At 36.5% G+C, this 21,538-nt stretch overlaps 1 protein-coding gene across 2 annotated transcripts in view; it reads left to right on the forward strand.

The window, feature by feature from the left end:
- DOCK4 (dedicator of cytokinesis 4) overlaps positions 1 to 21,538 on the forward strand; it is a 259,671-nt gene that overhangs the window by 218,360 nt on the left and 19,773 nt on the right. Inside the window, exons 33-43 of one of the 2 annotated variants that reach the window (XM_075744140.1) lie at positions 1,806 to 1,832; positions 1,996 to 2,091; positions 3,803 to 3,863; positions 7,462 to 7,555; positions 10,570 to 10,718; positions 11,770 to 11,856; positions 13,534 to 13,638; positions 15,920 to 16,061; positions 16,680 to 16,846; positions 18,100 to 18,186; positions 19,893 to 20,069. In XM_075744140.1, coding sequence (XP_075600255.1) covers positions 1,806 to 1,832; positions 1,996 to 2,091; positions 3,803 to 3,863; positions 7,462 to 7,555; positions 10,570 to 10,718; positions 11,770 to 11,856; positions 13,534 to 13,638; positions 15,920 to 16,061; positions 16,680 to 16,846; positions 18,100 to 18,186; positions 19,893 to 20,069 — 1,192 coding nt within the window. The remainder of the gene's footprint in view (positions 1 to 1,805; positions 1,833 to 1,995; positions 2,092 to 3,802; positions 3,864 to 7,461; positions 7,556 to 10,569; positions 10,719 to 11,769; positions 11,857 to 13,533; positions 13,639 to 15,919; positions 16,062 to 16,679; positions 16,847 to 18,099; positions 18,187 to 19,892; positions 20,070 to 21,538) is intronic. The other variant, XM_075744149.1, reaches the window with a different exon arrangement.

Genomic DNA, 21,538 nt, shown 5'->3' on the forward strand with positions numbered 1-21,538 from the left:
TGTGGTGTTTATCCCCCTTAGTGCTTTGTAGAACATAGCATCTTGACTATGCTTTGGGTCCAGTAGGTAACAGGAATTTAATTCTATCTGGATATAGCCATGAGGCAGGCAAGGGATATATTTGAGTAGTTCTTTCATTCTGAGTTTTTATTCTGTGCATTGTGGTGCAAGATGTATGGTGGAGAGGGGGAGGCATGCATCAGAAGGCAAGTCATAAAATTGTTCAACTGATGACATTGATGTGAATTTGAATAGGTACTTTGAATGTATCTACACAACCCATTTGTAGTAATTGTGTATTTATAATGAATATGCCAATACATTTATAAAGAACGTGCATAAGTCAACTGCAGCTGAAAAATATCTGTTTTGAAAGAGAAGTCAGACTTCTGCTGATTTTCTACAGGAACTCTAGGTAATTATTTTGATGAATTTAGGTTGAAATGTTTCTGTTTAACACAGGGTTGAAAGGCAATAGAAAGGAAAAATCAGTGCAGTAATCAGTGCTTAATAATGTAACAGGCTCTACCCTTATTTCTTGTTAGACACAAAAACTTGTATTGAAAGGAATGTAAGGGGTTTCAAAGTGAATTAAATTAGCCTGTGTATTCTGTATGGAAAGCAGAAGTGCCAGATTAGTGCTTCAGACAGGTAGTCAGTCTCTGAATGTGAGGGAAAGACATCTTCTCCTAAAGAGAAGAGGTGAGTCTAAGATCGATATAAGGATGCAGAATGAAGAACAGCGTTTCCTCCTTGCTTCCAGCAGAGCACAGCTTCATTAGATTGAATTAGTTTGGAGAATTGCATCTGTGACATCCCCCTGTATGGAAGGAGCTGAACAGAGCTGGAGTGTATAGCTAGTGCAGTTGGCATGTAGGAGTTATTGGGCGCTGTTATATGTTTGGTGAAATTTCGACGTAGGAGTTTTATGGGACTGAACATGCTCAGTATAGATGAAGGTCAGCGGAGCTGACAGCTTACCCGCTGCAGACAGAAGGTTCGGAGATGCTATTAACAACTCTCTCAAAAGCTCCAAGTATATGGATGTGGCAGTTTTCAGAGACTTCGAAGTAAACCATACCTGAGTGCGGTTTCAGGGAGACTGCTAAAATACCTCCATGGACATGTTGTCCATCTGAGGTCTTGCACCAAAGAATGAAAGTAAGGCAACTCTGTAGATAAACATTTCCTTGTTCATTCTCAGAGAGGAAATGTTGGAAATTCATGCCCAAATGATTAATATTTGATAAACTTAAGCAGTAAAAATGAGAAGCCTGTAACAGAAAGAAATATTAACTATATTTTTACTGACAGCTCCATTTACAAAACCATTTTGAAATCTTTTCCCTTCAATGTGTAATCTATGTTTACATTAGAGTAAGAATTCAACACAACAGAGTTTTTAATAACCTTATGACAATTTAAGCTAATGGAATTTTACATGTGCATGATAGTATGTTCTCAGAAGGTAATACTAAGTGAAGAGGGGGAATCTTATTAAAATCGCTTCCCCATTCTTAAATTTCATGTGTGCTGAAATATTAGAGAAGAGGAAAAATCTTGGTTAAAAATGTTGAGGTCCCATTGAAAAGGTATGTTGAGTTGATAAATATTCTTTTTCTAGGTACATCATTAAACTCCCTATTTTCTGAAGTATCAGCATGAAATTAGTATATAAATTTTGTGTAAGAGTTCTGTTAAGTCTTTGGGATATTAACATATTCTGAAAATTAGGTATTTGATATATTTTAACCTAATGCAGCTAATATAAAAATCATTTGTTTTGTCAATGCTTCCTGGACTAGAATTCCACTTTTTGGTCCTTATCCTAGGTAAGACACTGTTTGCAAATTGTGCTTCTTGGGAGGGTGTTTGTAAAAGAAAACCTATCTATCGAAGATGTTGCTAAGGTATTAAGGTACTGGTAAATTGGAGTGGTTGTCATAGCGACAGTTAAAAATAAACGGTGAAATTGTTCTGGCTTCTTTTTTTCAGTCTACTGAAGAAAATTGAGCGGGAAACATGGAGAGAAAGTGGTGTTTCATTAATCGCCACTGTGACTCGCCTCATGGAGAGGTTGCTGGACTACCGGTGAGTTGTTACCACAATTTATAAGTAGGGTGGGCACCTTTGAAATATTAGGAGACAAACGTGGTGATCTTGCACAAATGGTGACTGCACATGGACACATCAACTGTACGTCCTCAGGATCTCTGACAGCAACTGCTTACTCAACAGGAAAATGAGACGAGCAGGCTGAAAACCAACTAAGTAGCCTCTCCATGGTATGAAAATCCAGGGGCTTGCATGATTTTCCTGTCAGGAATATAGGAACTTCAGCAGTAGGTTAGTGACTCAAGTGTGTCTGAAGGCACAGAGCTCAACACTAATCACCTGACAGTTGTTTTACAGAATATGTAAAATTCTTATCACTATGTCAATCATGCTTAGTTGTAGCGTCAGCCAGCACAGTAAGTATGTATACAAAGACATGATCTCTGAGTGAGGAGCTTACATCTAACTGTGCCACATGAACAAAGGAGAGGGAAATAAGAGACATGTGCTCCCTTTCAGGAGTGGGAGACTAAGAGGGATTTTCTCAGTCACTTGTGAAGTCCATGTAGAAACCTCAGATTTCAGCTTAGTCCTCATTATCGCCAAAGTAACACTTTGCAGAGCTTAAGTGTCAATTTTTTCCCCCTGATTCCATGTTGGACACATGGTAAGACTGGGTACTCCACTTGCTATTCTCACTGATAGTTTGAAAAGAAAGCTATTTTGTCAACAAAGAGACTAAACTCTTAATTTCTAGAAGCCTGGCAGTGCTAGTCCTCTTCAGGGATCGGTTGGTTTACAACCTCCAGGGCTGTCAATCCAACATCTTTCAAAACAAGTGTGTATACTGGTGGTTACGAAAGTATTCGGGATGATTGTGTAGCTCATGTATGCAAGAAAGTTTTAAAATTACGTTAAATTTCTTTTAGTGACTGCACGGTGATGTCTGCCTGTCATTTTTTTACTCCAGAATGGTTATACTGATGCTATTTTTCCCTTTACGCTATTTTTCCCTTTATGATTATCAAACTCTGCGCGGTTCCATTTAACTTTTGAGTTGGGGATCAGATCTGTTGCCTCCCCAAACAATAAATGATACCGATCGTAAAGTGCTACTGAGGAATATTTGGTCAATCTTGGAGCATTTTACAGAGGAGGTCAGTGACATTATAGTTTTTTCCCAGAGGAGGAATTAATGTTGTAATTCCATGACGAATTTAGAGGAAGAAATCAGACTCATCCCTGCTCATTCCCTCATTCACATCACCCTCTTCCTTGTGCCAACACAAGTATTGTGCTGCGCTTTGGTGATCTGACTGACATGGGCTAAAAGTCACCAGCAAAAGATGCTGCCTAACCTGTTTCGTTTCCTGAGGTTTGTGCAGGCATGAGTGCAGGACTGGGAATGAGTGCCTGAGAGCACTTGACTTCTGGCAGCCACGCTGGCTTCTGCTGGCGTGATTTGAGCACAAGCTATGAAGAAACCAAATGATCTCCAGCAGTCACCTAGCAATCAATGACAGAGCCAGAAAAAAACATTGACTTTCTTGACAACTGATGTATTCCATGTCCTAGAAAAGGAGGTGTGAAATCCCTTACGCACCTGGGTCAGCTGCTCACCCAAATGCCTTTGCGTTGCATCATTTCCCTCAGCTTGCCAAGCCAAATATGTCTGTTTTCTGAGGTGTGCTTCACTTATAGGAGGATAAACGTCGTTCCTGTTGACTTTCATTACTTTCTGTTTTAGGGACTGCATGAAAATGGGAGAAGTGGATGGCAAAAAGATTGGCTGCACTGTTAGCCTTTTGGTTTGTATAATACCTTTTCTTTCCCTTTTTTATTTCAGTTGAGCATTTTCTAGTATACAGCCACACATTTGAATACAAGGTACCTTGCTTCTTGAAGCAGTTTGAGTGGAAGTTGACAGCATAATACTGCACTTAGAATCGCTGATTTTTTATTTTTTTTCAGGGTGAAATTCATACAGTGGGTAGTTAGTCTTTCTTGGCATTTTATAGTTGGGCTCTAAGAGATCTCTAATACTGCTTTATTCAGTTTTCAGTCTCTTCCTACTGGATAAACTTCATCAAAGTATTTTCCAAGTTTAATTGGTCTCTGAGTTCATAGAAACAAATAAGCCTTTCCTCCTTCCCCAAACCCAACAAAACTTACGTGGTTTCTCCTGTTTCCCTTCTTCCCCAACAACTGACACAGGTTGGTTCTTATGACATATAATATAGGATATCTTCTGAAGACTGCAGGCTATGTAATGTCTTCCCAGAAGAGCCAGAAATGCTGCTCAAGACCTCCTCTTGTCATGTTATCATCATGACAAACCAACAGTGCCAATTCGTAGTATGAAATAGATTTCATTTTTGTTTACAACATGCCTTTTGGTTCTAGGCCAGTTTCCACTGACAAGTTTGTTGACTTCTGTTAACCTTGGAAAATTTCCGTTTTCATGGTGAATGTTTTGGAAAGCTGTATTTTTAGCCAAGGAAAAAAACAGAATAAGCTGACTTGTAATTCTGCATTTTTGACGTCAGTGAAACAATTTGGTATCACTTCTAAGTAGCAGTTACACATAAGAGAATAAAGGATTTCTTCAGTAGGAAAATAGTGCTCTCTAAATAGGGATGATGTTTACTACGTGCCCATAGAGCAGCTGGCTTTCTGTCAGAAGCTCTGGCATGATTTGAATTCTGCAAAGCACCTGGATTATTTTCATCCTATCACTAAGGAGTTTTTAAACTATTATTAGCAAATCATCCAAGATTTGCACAAAAAGAAAATTCAAATATTTAAAAGCGCCAAAACACCATAACACTTTTTAATGGGATTTTCAATGACTTCTACAGGCTAAGGCAGATTTCATATCCAAATAATTTTCATACAAATTTTAATAGTATTTGCACACCAGAGAAACAACAAATGCTAAATTTTGAAAAGGAAGTTTCAATTACAGAAGTAGCACACAAATATTAAGACATTTGCTTGCCTATATGATGGATAAACTGGTTGTCATCTCAAAAGATGTTTCATGCAACAACTACTTAGAAGAATGTATAATGTTAACATTACTTGAAGTCCAGAAGAGGAAGCAATATTTCATTTTTCACCACTACTTTGAAGGTATTCCAACTTCCAAAGAGGACTGGTTGGCATGAAAAGAGAATTTGTACGTTGTTTTGCTATAGAGGTAGATACTGTCCTTCCAGGAAATAAAATTGTCCAAGTTAACCAAATTATCAAATTGTCTGGAATTATGCCACGTCATGAAATATGCAGAAGGGGTATGCACCAGCAGCAATAACTCAGATGAAAGGAGAAGGTAGGAACTTTTTCCCTACTCTTCCCGCCCTCTGGATCATCTGGAGTAGGTTTCACATTAGTAATGTTTATTTGGAAAAGCTGGTTTAAGAGGTGTTTAACGGCATTAGTTCCTTATGCATAAGATTCATCTAACTTCAGTTTGAAAGCTGAATTTCTAATGAAAGAACCCTGTCATCACAGAGCTGTACAGAAGCATTGAAAGTATATTGGATAACTTTTGGTAACTCACTGAGGAGTTTTTCTCAAGCATCTCTGGTCCTCATTGTGGCTTGACATTTAATTGATATTTCAGGTTCTATTAATTTAAAATTATACCTTCTTTTTTAGAAAGAGGAGATTTTCCTGTTCTTTACACTGGCATATGACATCATGCCATATAAGTAGAAAGCATCCACATTGCCTGGGTTTTTTTTCTTAGGAAAAAAGTCTATTAATTAGGGAAGTCTACTTTTTACGCCATGTCCCCTTTTGAACACTACATCTGTTATATTTTATGTCTCGAAATAGTTTGTTGAAAAATCACAGGACACTTTTATTAGCACGATGTATTTCCTGAGCTGTGGCTGGGTTGTCTTGCTGTGGGTCTGCCTTACAGACCAACTGGACATTGTCAGAGCTGAGCTTCAGAGAAGAACCAGTTGATTTGTATAGTTCAGACTTGTGACTTCAGACTGGGGCCTTTAGCGCTTAGGGGTAAGAGCCAAGAAGTCTAGTTCTGCAGTTCAGTGCCGTGTTTTCTTGTCATCTTTATGCTTTATTGCTTGCAATTCTGTATTGTAGATTATGCTTTTTTCCAGACAGGTAAATATGAACATACAAACAGATATTTTTTCATTTTCTCTTCGAAAGAGAAGCATCTGTTTCTGATCTACGCATTGTGGGAGGAAAAGAGAAGTCTTTGGATTATAAAGGCAGATGGTGGCCTAAAGGGGGCATGTTATTACAAAGCTATCGATATGTAATCATTTTCTGAAGTCAGTTTAAAAATACTTTATAGAGTTTTTATTTTGATATTTTCATAATGTTCCTCCCACCTTTCTCTTTGATAACTCAATTTAGGCAACAGTGGCACAGAATAAGAATACTGTACAATAGGGGGGAAATTTTGGCCACTTGCTTAGAGTCAAAATAGTAAGTGATTTGAATAATAGAACAGAAATTATTAATTGATAATAAGGGCTAGTGCTAGATTCTTCTATCCTATAAATTTTTATTAACCAAAGCAGATTATCCGTAATGTTAAGAATGGCTAGCAGGGGGACTCTAGCTGCCTGTCCATAGTCGGTATGGCAATACTTGTGAATAGTGCTATAGGGTTGTGCTCCTCTCCCTGTAACTTTTTCATACTTTGTTTTAGGGCTTGCAAATAAATAATGAATGTTTTGAATAAGGAGTTTTCATGTTGCATTCCATATTTTATCCATGTAACAACAAATAGCAGTTATACATCCAAGAATCTTTAGCCACTGTAGAAATGTTGTCCTAGATATCACTTTACAGTGCAACTTTTTATATTTCAATCATGCAATGCAATATTTATGCATCACTTACCAGTTCCCAGCATCAGTTAGGGCTGAAGAAGTCATGTTTTTCATTCAGGATTATGCTGTTTACAATACTGGATAGTTCTTTGTAAAGCTACCAAAGTCGTCCTGGCATTTTGCTATGACAGAAGGAAGAATAGACATACCAGGCAGTAGATATTTTGTTAAAGTATGAATAAGATATTTTGTTAAAGTATGAATACAAAAGTCAGAGTGCTGTCACTTTTTGGATGGGTTAGTATTTATAAAGAAAGAACCATCAGATTTCAGTTCTATCAGGTACTTCCTGTTATGTTCTATGAGAATTTTAATAAAAAAACATTCAGGAGCATGTTGACTTGTCTACTGAAAATTTACTATTCTATTTCCTATTGCATTACTGCAGTTCTGTGTAATGACTTCATACATGTGAAACTTTCAAATCCATGCATGTATTTCTCAGGCATTATGTTCAAAGTCTTTTGTTTGTAACCACTATCATACATGTATTAACTACTGCATTTCATTACAAAATTCAATTTTATTGCAGAATTTTTACAAGACTGAACTGAACAAGGAAGAGATGTATATTCGCTATATTCATAAGCTCTATGACCTACATCTGAAAGCACAAAACTTCACAGGTAATTGAGTACAAACTAGAAAAAGATTTTTAGAACCGGTCCGTGATTTGCAGTCTTTTGCAAACCTGTAAGCTGTATCCTCAGTGCGGAAAATACCGACCCAGGCGGCAGCCGAGTTTCCTTGCCCAATTAATCTCTCTCAAAATATGGCTTTTTTTCAGCCCTACAACTCTATTACTTGCTGTGCCACGTTGAATGTAAATGACTACTATTGATACGCACTAGCAATAAATGTGTGATACGGTCATTCTTCACCTAAGAAGAGTAAAGTTTAGAGGAAGTTTTTATGAGTCCATTTGGTAGTATCTGAGCCTATATAGTTTTTCGTAATGCTGCTGGGTTAGCTGTTTGGTGTAGTGTTTTGACACAGCTGTGCTTCAGAACCTAATTTTTAGGTTAAAAAAGGAAAAGAAAGCAAGATCCATATCACTAACAATGAGACAGAGACCCTACAACCTGTGACAAGTATAGCACTTTGCCGTTGTCTTTCTGAATCTTCACATACCACACTTGCAGTACTATTGTCCAGGGTGTCTCAATGCAAATTTAGTGCCAGGGCTTGCCATTATCTTTTAAATGAAGAAATAAGAAGATAACGTGCGTAGTTGTTTTTTATACAGCATAAATTGCACTTCATTTTGGTAGCTACATGCCATTAATAATTGCTGGAGAAGATAACATCAGTACATCTTTAAAAAATCTTTGGTTGCCAAAATACTTGACTGACCTTATAATACCTCCATCTTTCCCCCAGTGTTTGCAATTGCAACTGCACGTGTTCAGAAACTGTCCAGAATTTTTGCCTTCTTAGAAGCAGATTGGTTGGCTGGGGGTCGCTAGTAAACCTACTGCCACAGCAAATTTCCTTATGCTTTTCTGCTATCCATAGAAAAGATCCTTCACTTGGAATTTCCACAATCCCTTTGCAGTTCATGGGTTTAAAATGTAGACTAGAGAGCAGGATATATTAAGGAGAGATTTTAATTTCCTCATGTGACCTGGCAGTAGTGAATCACAAGAGAATTTTGATTATCAAGCAGTATCTTTGCTACAGCTGGCTTTTGTGCCAAACTACTCATTTCCTGATTTTACATAACAGATCTTAGTAACTCTTTAAGCAATGTAGAGTGCCATTTACACATTGGCTGCTACTATGTGTCCAGTTTATCTTCAGTGGTGATATGAACCTAATTTTTTTAATTGTTTTGCCATCCATTCTTATGTTAAACAGTATATTGCTCAAAATTTATTTCCAGGACTTTGTTGTTTTCCTGTGTATTTATTATTAACGTGTGATTTTTGCCTTCTTTACCATGGTACATCCCACCACTTTGTGGATTTTTTTTTTTATTATTTTTCTTGCCATGTGAGAGCCTTAAGGAAGGATTGTCTCACACATGGTATTGAGATACAGACAGTCTTTGCCCTAGAAAACAGACTTATGTAGTCCATTGCCTTGCCTTATCAATCACTGACAACACAGACCTTTTGTGAATCAGCTGATCTAAAGTACATGGGAGTTGGAAAAGAAGTTTTGTACTTCAGCAGCATTCCTACATGTTGCACCATTAGTTCACTAACTGCATAGTTTCATTATAGGGATGAAGCCAGCTTGCTCTAAAAATATTTTTTCTCTCCTTTCATAGTATGATTTACAGGATTGCTTCTAATAATCCTCCATAAAAAAAAAAAAAAAAAAGTCCTTTTTAATATAAAACATAGCTTCAAATCTTTCTTTACACAGCGCTCAGTTACAGCTATAAATACAACTCTCTTGAAGCCAAAGCACATAAATGCACTGATTCCTCTTGTGTCCCCTCAGTCACCTGAGAAGTGTAATGAGATTGTCTTTGTATCTATCCATCTTAGAAATTTTTAGTTTTTTGACTGTCTGCTGTATAAATTGAATTTCCCACATCGTGAGTCAACCCTGTTTATCTCTCCTTACTGTTTTGGTGCACAGCCGATAGTTACAGACCTCTGCCAGAGGTACCAATATGTTATTTGTTATGCTGGCCACTGCCAGACACAGGATGCTGGGTAGAAGGACCCTTTGGACCTTTTGTCCAGTATGGCCATCTTATTTTAGAAACCTTCTATATAAGTTTATGATAACTTAAAAAAAACCCATAAAAATGGTATGGCAGACAAAAATCTGTTAAAACGAAGGACTTCCATGCCGAGTTAGAGAGGAAGGGTCATAGTGAGCTATCCTGGAATGTATTTATGCTCTGCTATCTTTTACTTCCTTGTGATTTTGAATGATTTGTTATTATCAACTTCATGGATTTTTTTAAATTAAATCAAAGTAAAAATAATAATTTTGATATTCCCACATAATTTCTGCTACCCATGATCTAAAGATTACTACACAGTGCTCTGACCAGAGCGCAACAATAGGTTTGATTCCTTCCGCACCTATAAATAAACAAATAAATAAATAAATTTATGGGTGCACTTCCAAGTTATTTGTTATGGTAGAGTGTTAAGGCTTAGCTATGAGGTATTTATTTCTACTATGGAAAGAATGGAATCTATTAAGCCCACATCTGCCTCTCCATTTCCCTCCCAGCCCTGATCTCTTTTGGACTGTGTCCACAGTCCTGTCTGTCTTCTTTCCTCTTTCTCTACTGATGTTCCTCATCCTCCGGTCCTTGTTCCCTTGCTCAGACAGCAGAGCCATTGAGAGTTTCTCCTTAGCGGTAGGGAAGACTAGGGCTAAGCAGGAAACTGTTTCTTAATTTCTCTGTTCCCTTTGTGTTGTCAGACTCCAGGAAAAATGTCCCAGTGACTCCACTTTAAATAGTGTGTGAAAATTGTAAGCTGAATTTGTTAGAGCTGTAGATAGTAACTCTATCCAAAACCAGCCCTACCATCTGTCTTATACTTGAAATAAATCAGTTACCCATTAAAAAGGTGCATCTCATCAAGAGCGTTCACATTTCTGTGTACTTTTGTTTAGCTGTTTTATTTGTTTGGTGTTCATAAGTACCGTGCTGTAATTTGTCTTGTAGAGGCTGCCTACACGCTCCTGCTGTACGACGAGCTGTTGGAGTGGTCGGATCGGCCACTGAGAGAATTTCTCAACTACCCCATGCAAACAGAGTGGCAACGTAAAGAGTGTCTCCATCTGACCATCATTCAAAACTTTGATAGGGGAAAGGTAAAATAGTCCTGTTTGACGCAGTGGATCTGGAAAGGATAGTTTCATTCATTTTAGGACGTTACTTCCAGGGTTGCAGTCTTTTCTCATGCAGAGGGGAAGTGTTTGTCATTGCTTGATTAAGCAGTTACTTAGCGACACCGTAGGTTTCTTCAAATCCTGTGTTTGTATCCTAGAAATCCCACACTTACATGTGAGAATAATTTGCACTTGTGTAGTAATTTGCTTTGTAAGTGTCGAAGTACTTCATAAAAGACAGTATTGTTTCTCCTCACTTTAATGGTGGTGAAAACGAACTGTATAAAGCTGATGAAATTCACTTAGTGACCAAGGGAGGAAAAAAATTCAGGGGTGTGGATTATAAGGACTATGTTTACACCTTCTAAATCATGTTGTATCTTTTAGAATAGCAGAATCTGTAAAAAGGAATGGCTTTTGGGGATCACAGTTCATCGTCATCACGGAGAATGCTTATTCTGAATTAATAAGCAAGAGTTAATTATCCTGCAGTCTAAGACTTTATGAACACTGTGTGATGATTTGTCTTGCTGATAAACAAGCAATTCATTGCAATTTTGTGTAGCTAGTGTAATATCCATGTAAGTCTAGTAAATAGAATCAAACTGATGTTGATCATCAGTTTTTTCAAAAGTTCTGTAATCAGCTTATAGAGTTTAACTTATATGATGCAATAAAATATTTTCCAATCTACAAAAATTAAGAATACAATTTTAAAATGTAAAAATCATACTGTGTTGAATCAATCACACATGTAATATCAAAAGAGATGTTTATCACTCTTGCAATGACTTCCATCTTGTGCAGTGATAGTCCTGTAAGAATCATTTATTAAATAAGTCTCTAAATATGTTTTTGATTCTTCAAAAAATTCATCAGTATTACTCAGCAGCTATCAGTATGGCTAGTGGACAATATGTTCATGTATTTTCAGTTACTCGAAATATGACTTAGTATAGAAGGAACAGACCACTAATCATGAATTGTTGAGCAGTGGCTTTGAAATTACTGAACATCTTTTACTTGCTTGCAGTGTTGGGAAAATGGCATTATCTTATGCAGGAAAATTGCAGAACAGTATGAGAGCTACTATGACTACAGAAACCTCAGCAAGATGAGGGTAATGTACCTAAGTACTTTTCATCAATCAGAGATCCAAAAGCTTTTTAGTTTGGGTTATAAAATATTACTTAGAAAATTAAATTTGCCATGGAATGGTCCTTAGGTTTGGTTTGCAAACTTTATTTTTTAGCTTGTGGGGGTTTTTTTCTACAATAAATATTATAAAAAAGGAGTGTAAGCTTTTTGAAGAAAAATGGGAATATAAATAATCTTGCGATGTTTGTACCTGTACAGTGCACCCCTTTTGTGTGCAGGCTTATGCAGAAAAAATATATTCCAAATTTACTTTCATTGGTTTCCTACAGTTTATCCAGGGAATGTGCTCTATGCAGTCCTTTGCAAGGAGCAGCAATGTATCTTTGCAGTTGTAATTGCGAACAAACAGCTTGCAACAAGCAATGTACACCTTTGCAATTTTTTTTTTATTTACTGCTTAAGAATATGATCTGTTTAATATCATGTAGCCAAAATGAATCTTTCCTGGCAGAGTCTTCCTGCTTTCTCTCTCATTTTTTGTAGACCTCTAAGCATTGTCTCTTTCTTCAGTCTTTCTGGTACCATATTATAAAGATTATTCACTCTTCCCTTTTCTTATCTGCTTCTGATGGATTCAATTTTATATTACAGCTTCCTTTTTAAATTTTCCGTACGTGTAGGATGCTTGCTGCTAGGACTGACTGAAGTATACTTAGTCCAGAGCTGCTTAATGGTGTCATGTAAAATTCTCAACACAGAGCTATGTTGTGGCGGTACTCCTTGTGATCTGCTTATTCCATATATATGTAGATATCCTAATGGCAGAATCCTATAAGCAAAAGCAAACTGACTGTCATCATGTGAATAAAAGAATTAGTTTATACATGTTTAATTAATTGTACTTAATGTGTTTTGTGTTTGAATTAGGAAATGTCTTTCTACTCTATCTGTGCCACCTACGTTAATCCAAAAATGGAGGTGGGGAGATTTCTCATAGCAATATAAGTAGGCAGCTATTGATATTGTATACACGTTAAATAGCTGTCTGCATTACCTAAAACAGGGCTAATACTGGGGGCTTTTCCACAGTTACTTAAGAACAGAGAATGCTTTGCTGAAATATCATCAGAAAAAGGGGACTTTGACATTAAGATCACTTTGTGTCAGTGTTTTTGAGTGAAATAAAAGCAGGATGTATTGGTCAAAAATGATGTTAATTGCTATTGTGAGATTTTTAAAGGAATTCACATTTGATGCTCAAATCATTGGAGTCAGGTATGATTTGGACACAAGACTTGAATATGGAAATTGGACTTTGCTGACTAAACTGACCACATTACTGCCATGTGTTTGGATGATTAGCAAATTACTGGGTGATATGTTTCAAACTGTGTTTCCCTTGCTTCCATTTTTCATTAAAGATCTATGCATGTTGTCATTAATCTAATATTTTACCCTTTTAATATATTTAAAAGCATTTTTTTTTAAATTCTTGGAAACTTTTTGGGTCGTTAAGAAGTATAATTACTTAACATGATGCATTCAGAGACTTCTGGATGTCCTTATTGTTGCTCAGAGATGCACTGCAGTTCCAGTACTCCAGAGCAGTGTCCTGAAAGACCCTCCCTTTTGTGATAGCTTAAGGTAAAAATATGTGTTCAAAAAAAGACTAATTGCATTTCTTATCAATCTCACCCAGATGATGGAAGCATCTTTGTATGATAAAATTATGGATCAACAGCGTTTGGAGCCAGAATTTTTCAGAGTTGGATTCTATGGGAAAAAGTTCCCATTCTTCTTGAGAGTAAGTGACTTGAAAATAAACAGAATGGAGTAATTTTGGAATTCATGCTGTCATTCCTAATCACTTTCTTTATGTGAGAATTTGATCATACCATGTACAAGTTCTTAACCTATGAGAAACAAGGAATTCTTTGTGGTCATTAGTTAAATATCCTCATTTTTTCAGGGTTAAGAGAAGGTCCTGTCTAGTGGAAAGACAAATGCTAGGGTTCCAGAGTCCCACATAAACTTAATATTCATGTTTATGTTGGCAACCATGGGCCTATACTATTCCACAGACCGACATCTTCTTTTCATTGCAGTTTGTTCCCTTTATCCTGTTCTGTTTCTGCTGGTGGCTGCTCAGAAGGCAGCTGTCAGAAGAGTTATCCCTTGGCAGTGGGACAATCAGTAATTTAGCATTTAAGTAATTACATTCCCAAGTTCCTTTTTTTTTTTTTTGAAATTATTTAGAAATTCAACATGCCGAGTGTCATTGATTATCAGCGTACTAAAGCTGACAAGATACATGAAGTTACTCTTGCACATTAATCTTGGATTCTGAAGTTACTGAAGCGCCCTCGAAAATGTTAGTCGTGTTTACACTGTTCCCCTCTTCCGCAGTCTGCAGAGGTTTAGCTGCATTGACTGTCACCTTGGGAAGAGAACAGAACGGTCTTATTCATGCAGCTGCTGCAATTGTAATCCAAGCTCCTCTTCCTATGGTAACTCAAATAAGTGACGAAGGAACCTCCTCTGTATAGCGGAGGCCTAAAAAACCTGATTTTTCTTTACCTTTGTGGTGGGGAAAATGACAAATTCCAAATGGTAAATATAGCATGAAACTCTCCCCTTTAAAAGTGATGCACAAAAAGAGTCTGATCAGCACATAGTTTTTGATATTACCTAGTAGTCATCTGACTATAATAGAAGCCAATTTGAAAATGTTAATTAGAAAGAATTTAATCATTAGTTTACTAAAGGTCAACTGATGAAGTAAAAGTACTGGAAGAAGTTGCACAATGGTGCAGTACTTTCAGACCTTTCAGGTCTTTCACTGCTTACGCATCTGCCCAGGAAGCACTTTCCAAGTTAAATGTACATAGCACAGATTTATGCTTGCGACACCAACAAGAAACATCTCAAAACCTACTACATTTGACTTAATTTTTTAATGGCAAAGCAGTTTGTAAGCATGACTGTGTTTGCTGTAGAAAGAATAAAGCTTCAGAAAAAAAGCTTTCGCATTCTAATTGGTAATTGCACAAAACACTACTGCAGTTATTTCTTGTAGCAATTCCCATGAAAGTCCAGGCTTTCAGAATTCCATGCTTCCTGTCTCTGGTGTCAAGATACTATAAGGACAAGAACTGTTTCTATCTAAACCTGCTTCAAGAGGAATGCATTAGTAATGACTTTTTAGAATTTTCTAATAGAGATTTTAAAAGGAAAATAATTTAACAGTGCTTTTAGAAAAATGGTTAAGATATTTCCTTATTTCAAACATGCGTGCAAACAGAACCAAACCAAAAAGTGCTGTCTAGAGCTACCCGAAGCCCTCAGCACCGCCATGGCCAATGACTAGTTCCAATGGCTACTCCAAATCCAAGCGTTTCACACCTAATGTAGGATGTGTGTTGTACCTGTATTCGTGTTGCACAATCTCAGGCAAATAATGGGGCAACTTCATAGAGGGCATCCAGCTAAAAGAAATTACATTGGAGCCAGGAGTATTCTTTTACTTCATATTGCAAAAACTGGATAATTTTAATTTACCAGGCTGATAATTGATAAACATTTAGAGGATAAGGGAAATTGAATGCATTCTACTATTTTCTTATGTATTGCTTCTCTTCAGCATTGTATAACTTCAAAGCAAAGTTTCCTAGTTCCTCATGGAAAGGACTTTCAGCCCATTTCATTGTCTTAACTGTCTGTTGCATTATATTTTTGTTACATAGTTTATAAATCTGATACGTTAGTTACATACTTTACTCCGATAAGAACAATTTCTCCCTCCAGATTTTTATTAAAGCTTTAAGTATAATAATTTGATTTTTCCAGACTTTTGAATGAAACATACTTTATATGGTAAAATTGCCTTGCCTTCTTCTAAGTATCCTGTTCTTGCTAGGTTTCTTATTTTCTTTCTTATCTTTTGTTTCTTATTTTTTCCTTCTTAAAATGATGTAAAAATTGCCCAGAAAGTCTATATTTAAGAGCATGTTTTTGGATCTATCTAATGATACTCAATTATTTTCACATAACTTGCTCTTGTGTTTTTTTTTTCTTATTCTGCTCAGAATAAGGAATTTGTTTGCCGAGGACATGACTATGAAAGGCTGGAGGCCTTCCAGCAGCGAATGTTGAATGAGTTCCCACATGCCATTGCTATGCAACATGCTAATCAGCCAGATGAGACCATCTTTCAGGCAGAAGCACAGTGTATCCACATAATCACAAACCCTTACACTGCAGTTACGTCCTTCACGCTTTTAAAAAAATGTAGGTACACCTATAGCCAATTTCAATCACAATGCGCCTCCACTGAAATAAATGGTAGGTGAGAATTCCCCTGCAATTTGTCCCAGTCGCTCTATTATGTTTGGAATTTTTTTGTGTAATTGTTGGTTTTATTTAAAAATTCCTTGGCAGGTTATTAAGATTCTTACTTTAGCCAAAAATACTTGTAGAACTGTCACTGCTGTGATAATGGTGTATCACTTCAAGTTACAATAATTCAAGTTCTTACAATACAACATAATGTTAGCATGGCATGACATATTGTGTGTAAGAATATATTTAATTAAATGCCTTTACTCCATGTAGTATTCCATGTAAGTAGCTCTATTTCAAAAATAAATATGAAATTTTCAACATAACAATACAAAGAAATCCCAAACCATCCCCCAAAAAATCTCTCAGGTTCCTTTCCCAAGCCATTAATAGTGTAGAAGCATTTCATGATACACGTTTAAAGAGTTTTTCTTCTGGTATGCTTCAGGAGTCAATACACTTTGCTAATTTGAATGAAATGGGATAGCCTTAACTCTTTACGTATAGATTTGCAGATTTATGCAGTGACACCAATTCCAGAAAACCAGGAAGTCCTGCAGAGAGACGGCATTCCCGATAACATCAAAAGCTTTTACAAAGTAAATCACATCTGGCGATTCCGATATGACAGGCCATTTCACAAAGGGACCAAGGACAAGGAAAATGAATTCAAGGTAAAGTCATCGTAACATTTGTAATATCAATGATAGTTGTGTTATTGAAACATCATCTACAGTTGTGTTATTCAACCAAGTGGGGTATAATAAATTCTCTAGAGGAGGCAGTAGCTCAAGTTTGACTGTTTCACTTCTCATTTTAATTAAAATAATATGAAAAATATATGGGAGATGAGAAGGTCTTGATGTATATGGGAGTAGGAGAGAAAAGAAGTACCCATTTGTTTTTGCATCAGTGATATATGGAAGGCAGAACTGGAGACAGCAGAGCAGCCTCCAGAGAAGTTTATAAGGCAGATGGGAAAACATTGTTAAGTAGGTAATCTGGGGTATGGATAGGATTGCCAAAAGTTACCTCTCCCTAGAGCAAGGGAGAGACAGTTTTGACTACGCTGCAGCATACTGTTCTGTTCCTGTGATATCAAGACTAAAAACTATCTGTGAACTTAGAGATTGTCTCGGGAAAGAGCAATAGTTCCTTTCCTAATATATGTAAATGACTTCTGTTCCTCCTAATAAAAATGTCACACTGAAAATTCATCTTACATTCCTCTGGCATAATTTTAATTATGACCCACTAGAAACACTTACGTCCTGATGCAGAATATATTCTGGTATTCAGACACACAAAAAGAATTATCCCGTAATAATTTTGTTATAAAGTTACAGGAAAGAACTGTAAGGGTAATAAATAAACTAAATTAAGTCACAATTGTCCTCTAATTAAAGCTTAGGGCTTTATTTTAATTGTACAGCTTAAATATATTTAGTGTAAGCACTATCCTATGTGTTGATCTGTCATTTTACAAACCTCTTGCACAAAGCGTTTAACAGGAGCATATTTGAGTATTCCCCCTGTGGGATCTCAAATAGGACTTCACAGAGGGGAGCGAGCTGGTCAGTCTTTGTGATCTGTAAGTTACTCTCCCTCTTCTCAGATGTTATCTCAGAAGGGAAATATTAAAATGCTAATTTAGTTGTGAGTGACTTTTGGAGATTAGTATAGAATAACACCATGTTTAAGAGTGAAGAATCAGCAGAAATTACTGCCTAGTAGTAGGTGCTAGAAAGTAAGGAGAAAAGTGCATGTCATAGGCTTCTAGGATAGACATTTCAGTAGAAATTTTGGATGTTAATATTTTTTTCATGTATACGGTTACTTAAATGAAAGTATTCATAAAGAAAACTGGGAATAATTAAGAAAAATATAGAGGCAAATTAGGGACATAAGTTGCTTTTGTATATTGTAGAGCCTATGGGTGGAAAGAACCACATTGATCCTGGTGCAGAGTTTACCTGGAATATCTCGTTGGTTTGAAGTGGAAAAACGTGAAGTAGTGAGTATGAAACTGATTGCAATACATATTGTGGGTTGGTTTACATCCTTAATCATATGTTATTTGATGAACTACTTTAAGATTTATTACCCGTACCTAATTTCTTTTTATAATTTCTTTGAGCAAGTTTTCAAGCTGGCTACAACAAAATTATTTACAAAGTATTTTGAGTTGTCTGGTTTCTCTTATCTTGAAAACTATTATTAAGAACCACGCTTATGATTCATTTAAACAGTTGAGGAAAAAAGAAGTTGAGAACAATAATGGGCAGCCAAAGGCAACATTTAATGTCAGCAAATTACTTTCTTAAAACTCAGCATGATGTAACATTTAATACTTAGAATATCTATAGCTTAACATATCTTTCCATATTCTTGAAAAGTAAACATTCTCCAAGTTCCTGTACTATAATAAACACCGTGTGGGCACAGCTCTGTGTCTGCCTAGAGCTCTGTTGAAGTTCCCAGTTCTCAGCATGGGCAGGGAAGCATGCCTACGCAGAAGCTGTAGGAGTAGGGTCTAATGTAGCAATCTGTTACTGACACGTCGTAATTTCTTCTCTTCCTTTGTCGTTATATTTCTTAGAAAATCCTTAAATACGTTTCAAATGTATTCGGAGGAGTGCTCCTCATGTAAAGATCTCTAAATAATTGGTCAATTGTTGACCACAGGAGTATAACATCTGTAACTATTTTCCTTCCTGTCAAAGCCAGTATTACAATAGTCCCATTAACTATAGGGATACCATTGCATAACTGATTTTCTCTCAAACTCTGTTGTGTTCTTTTTTTATAATACCAACAAAATGTCATTTGTTCACTGTCCTGATATTCTCCTATAGAAAACCAAAAATGGAATTTAGTAAACATCAAAAAATTGTGCGTTATGAGAAGTTTTGTTAGTTGACTCCTTACTAGGTTAACATGAGCCCTAATATGAAGATCCTCAGTTTACTATTGTGTTACCATTATAGTCACCATTTCCAAAAGTCAACTGCAATATTTTTTTCTAGGCATGGACTAGATCATAACTCAGATTCGTGCTTGTAAGTTTTGGTAAACTATGGCAACTGCAGGCCTGTGCTCTTCCCATCACTTAGCTTTGTGCTTTCCCTGCAGTTCATGCTACCTGTGAGAAAAGCTTCTTCACCCTCTAGAGAGGACAGGCACATCCCACTCAAGGGCTGCCCTTGACTATAACTTTATTATCATCTTAGCTCAAAGCTTACATTCAAACTCCTTTTCCATAATGTCTAGTTGTTGACTTCACTTTGGGTGGGGGAACACGTTTGCCCATACTTAAGCTCTCCTCTGTGCCCTTAAGCATGGTGAAGCTCTCCTTGACCTCAAGCCCAATTTAGGTCAAGTTACCAAGGACAGTTTAGCCCTGAATTCCAAGAGTTCCACCACAGGATGAAGCGTGTGAGTGTTTTGCAGCAAGGGCTGAGTATCTCTCAAGGTCAGATAATGGATCTACAAGAAAGGGAGAGTTATTTATTTTGGTCCTTGATTATGTGATAAAATTAATACTCTCTGCTAAGAGTGTACACTCAGTGTAGCCCAGGTGAGAAGAATTTTTTCTGTCCCAATACTCTAGAACATAGAATAACATTGTTTTCTTTTAAGGAATCAAAAAATACCTTTAATATATTTTATCTTTCAAATGAAAATTAAGTATGTTTGCAATGTTCCTCACTCCTCTTTCAGGTGGAAATGAGTCCCCTTGAGAATGCCATTGAAGTCTTAGAAAATAAGAACCAGCAGCTGAGAACACTGATTAGTCAGTGTCAAACTCGACAGATGCAAAATATTAACCCTCTCACGATGTGTCTAAATGGGGTCATTGATGCAGCAGTTAATGGTGGAGTTGCAAGATACCAAGAGGTAAGCAATTTATTTTTTGTTTATTAAAAATATGTCATAAGACAGTTTTGTACTGATTTCTTTCCCTGTACAGATGTAGTTCCTCTGTATCCATTGAGGACAGAAAGTACTATATCAATAATAGTTTTAATTATACTTATATTGCAGTTTTGGGTGAGGAGATGTTAAATATGTATAGCTTTATTGAAATAACCATTTTGCTGCAGATAGTCCCATAAACTTACTCCAGTGATGAGTTGATTCACAATTTCTTCAGTGGTTTGTTTGGGGATTTTTAATGAAATAGTTAATGGTGACTATATTACTATTATTAATACGTTCCGTCCCTCCTGCCCTTCTAGGTCAGGAGCTATTTCTGGCTGACCAGCAGATTTACTTTTGTATGTTGACATTCTAATTTTAAGATAGAGAGAGAGAGATATATAAAAAAAATAAAAATTCTTAACAAGAAATTTATTATCTTGAAGAATCATATTTTTTCTAAAACCTTCTTTCTCTTTTCCAAGTTTTTAAGGAAAGCTATTTTCTGGAGAAATCTAGTAAGAAATAATACATATAATTAAGAAATGTCTAACGCTGGATTTGTTCCTAAAAGTTGTCCCTCATTATTGTCATCTCTGAACCACCTGAGGAGAACCTTAATTGTTTGGGATGCTGTATTTCCACAAAGTTCTGTGGAATTTTGAAACCACAGTAAAAAGAGAGGAAGGTTTTTATTTTTTTTTTTTCCAGCCCAGCTTGATCTTCCTCTTTCTCCTAATAGTGTTATGAAATACTTGAATCTGCCGGTTGATCCTTTTCCATTGAAAATGTCAAGTTGAATAACATTCTGTCCACTTGCCTCAAAGGCTGCAAGATTCGGTGTTTGCTCAACAGTGTTAAATTTGATAAAACTGTATCTAAATTAAACTACAAGAAATTGAGTCCACTATAGTGTTTAAATCTGTCATCAAAACTGGAACGCTATGGAAATTGTGAGACTAAAGCAGAGCAGTACTGCGTTTGATGTTTCCCAGCTGCCTCTAAACAACAACAACAAAACTGTTTAGCATGGCAAAGCACCAGGACGGGAGTCCCTTGAGAAATACAGTCATGTCAGAGCTATGTCTGGTTTGAATTAGCAGTGTCAGAGCTAGCTCAGTGTCTCTGCATAGCTTTCATGAGCATATGAAAGGTTCTAGCTTGCTCCTTTCTTATTCTTAGCTGCAATTCTTGATCTCCTAGGCAGTCTTCATGTTTTGATTTCCTTCCACCCTCTCCCTCTATCTCTTGTTATATACCTGTAATAGGACTTTTCACCAATTTGTGTTGTAAACACCAAAACTGATAGCACTAGTTGTGAGATTTGTGGGATTTTTTTTTTTTCCTCTTTCACCCTCATTCTCTTTGGATGTCCCTTTTTCAGTCTTTATGTGTCTTCCTGCTGTTTTGCCACTTCTTCTACCTTCCTTCTTTTCCTCTCTTCTGTA

This window comes from Balearica regulorum, chromosome 1 (assembly GCF_011004875.1).
Source record: "Balearica regulorum gibbericeps isolate bBalReg1 chromosome 1, bBalReg1.pri, whole genome shotgun sequence".
NCBI lineage: Eukaryota > Metazoa > Chordata > Aves > Gruiformes > Gruidae > Balearica > Balearica regulorum.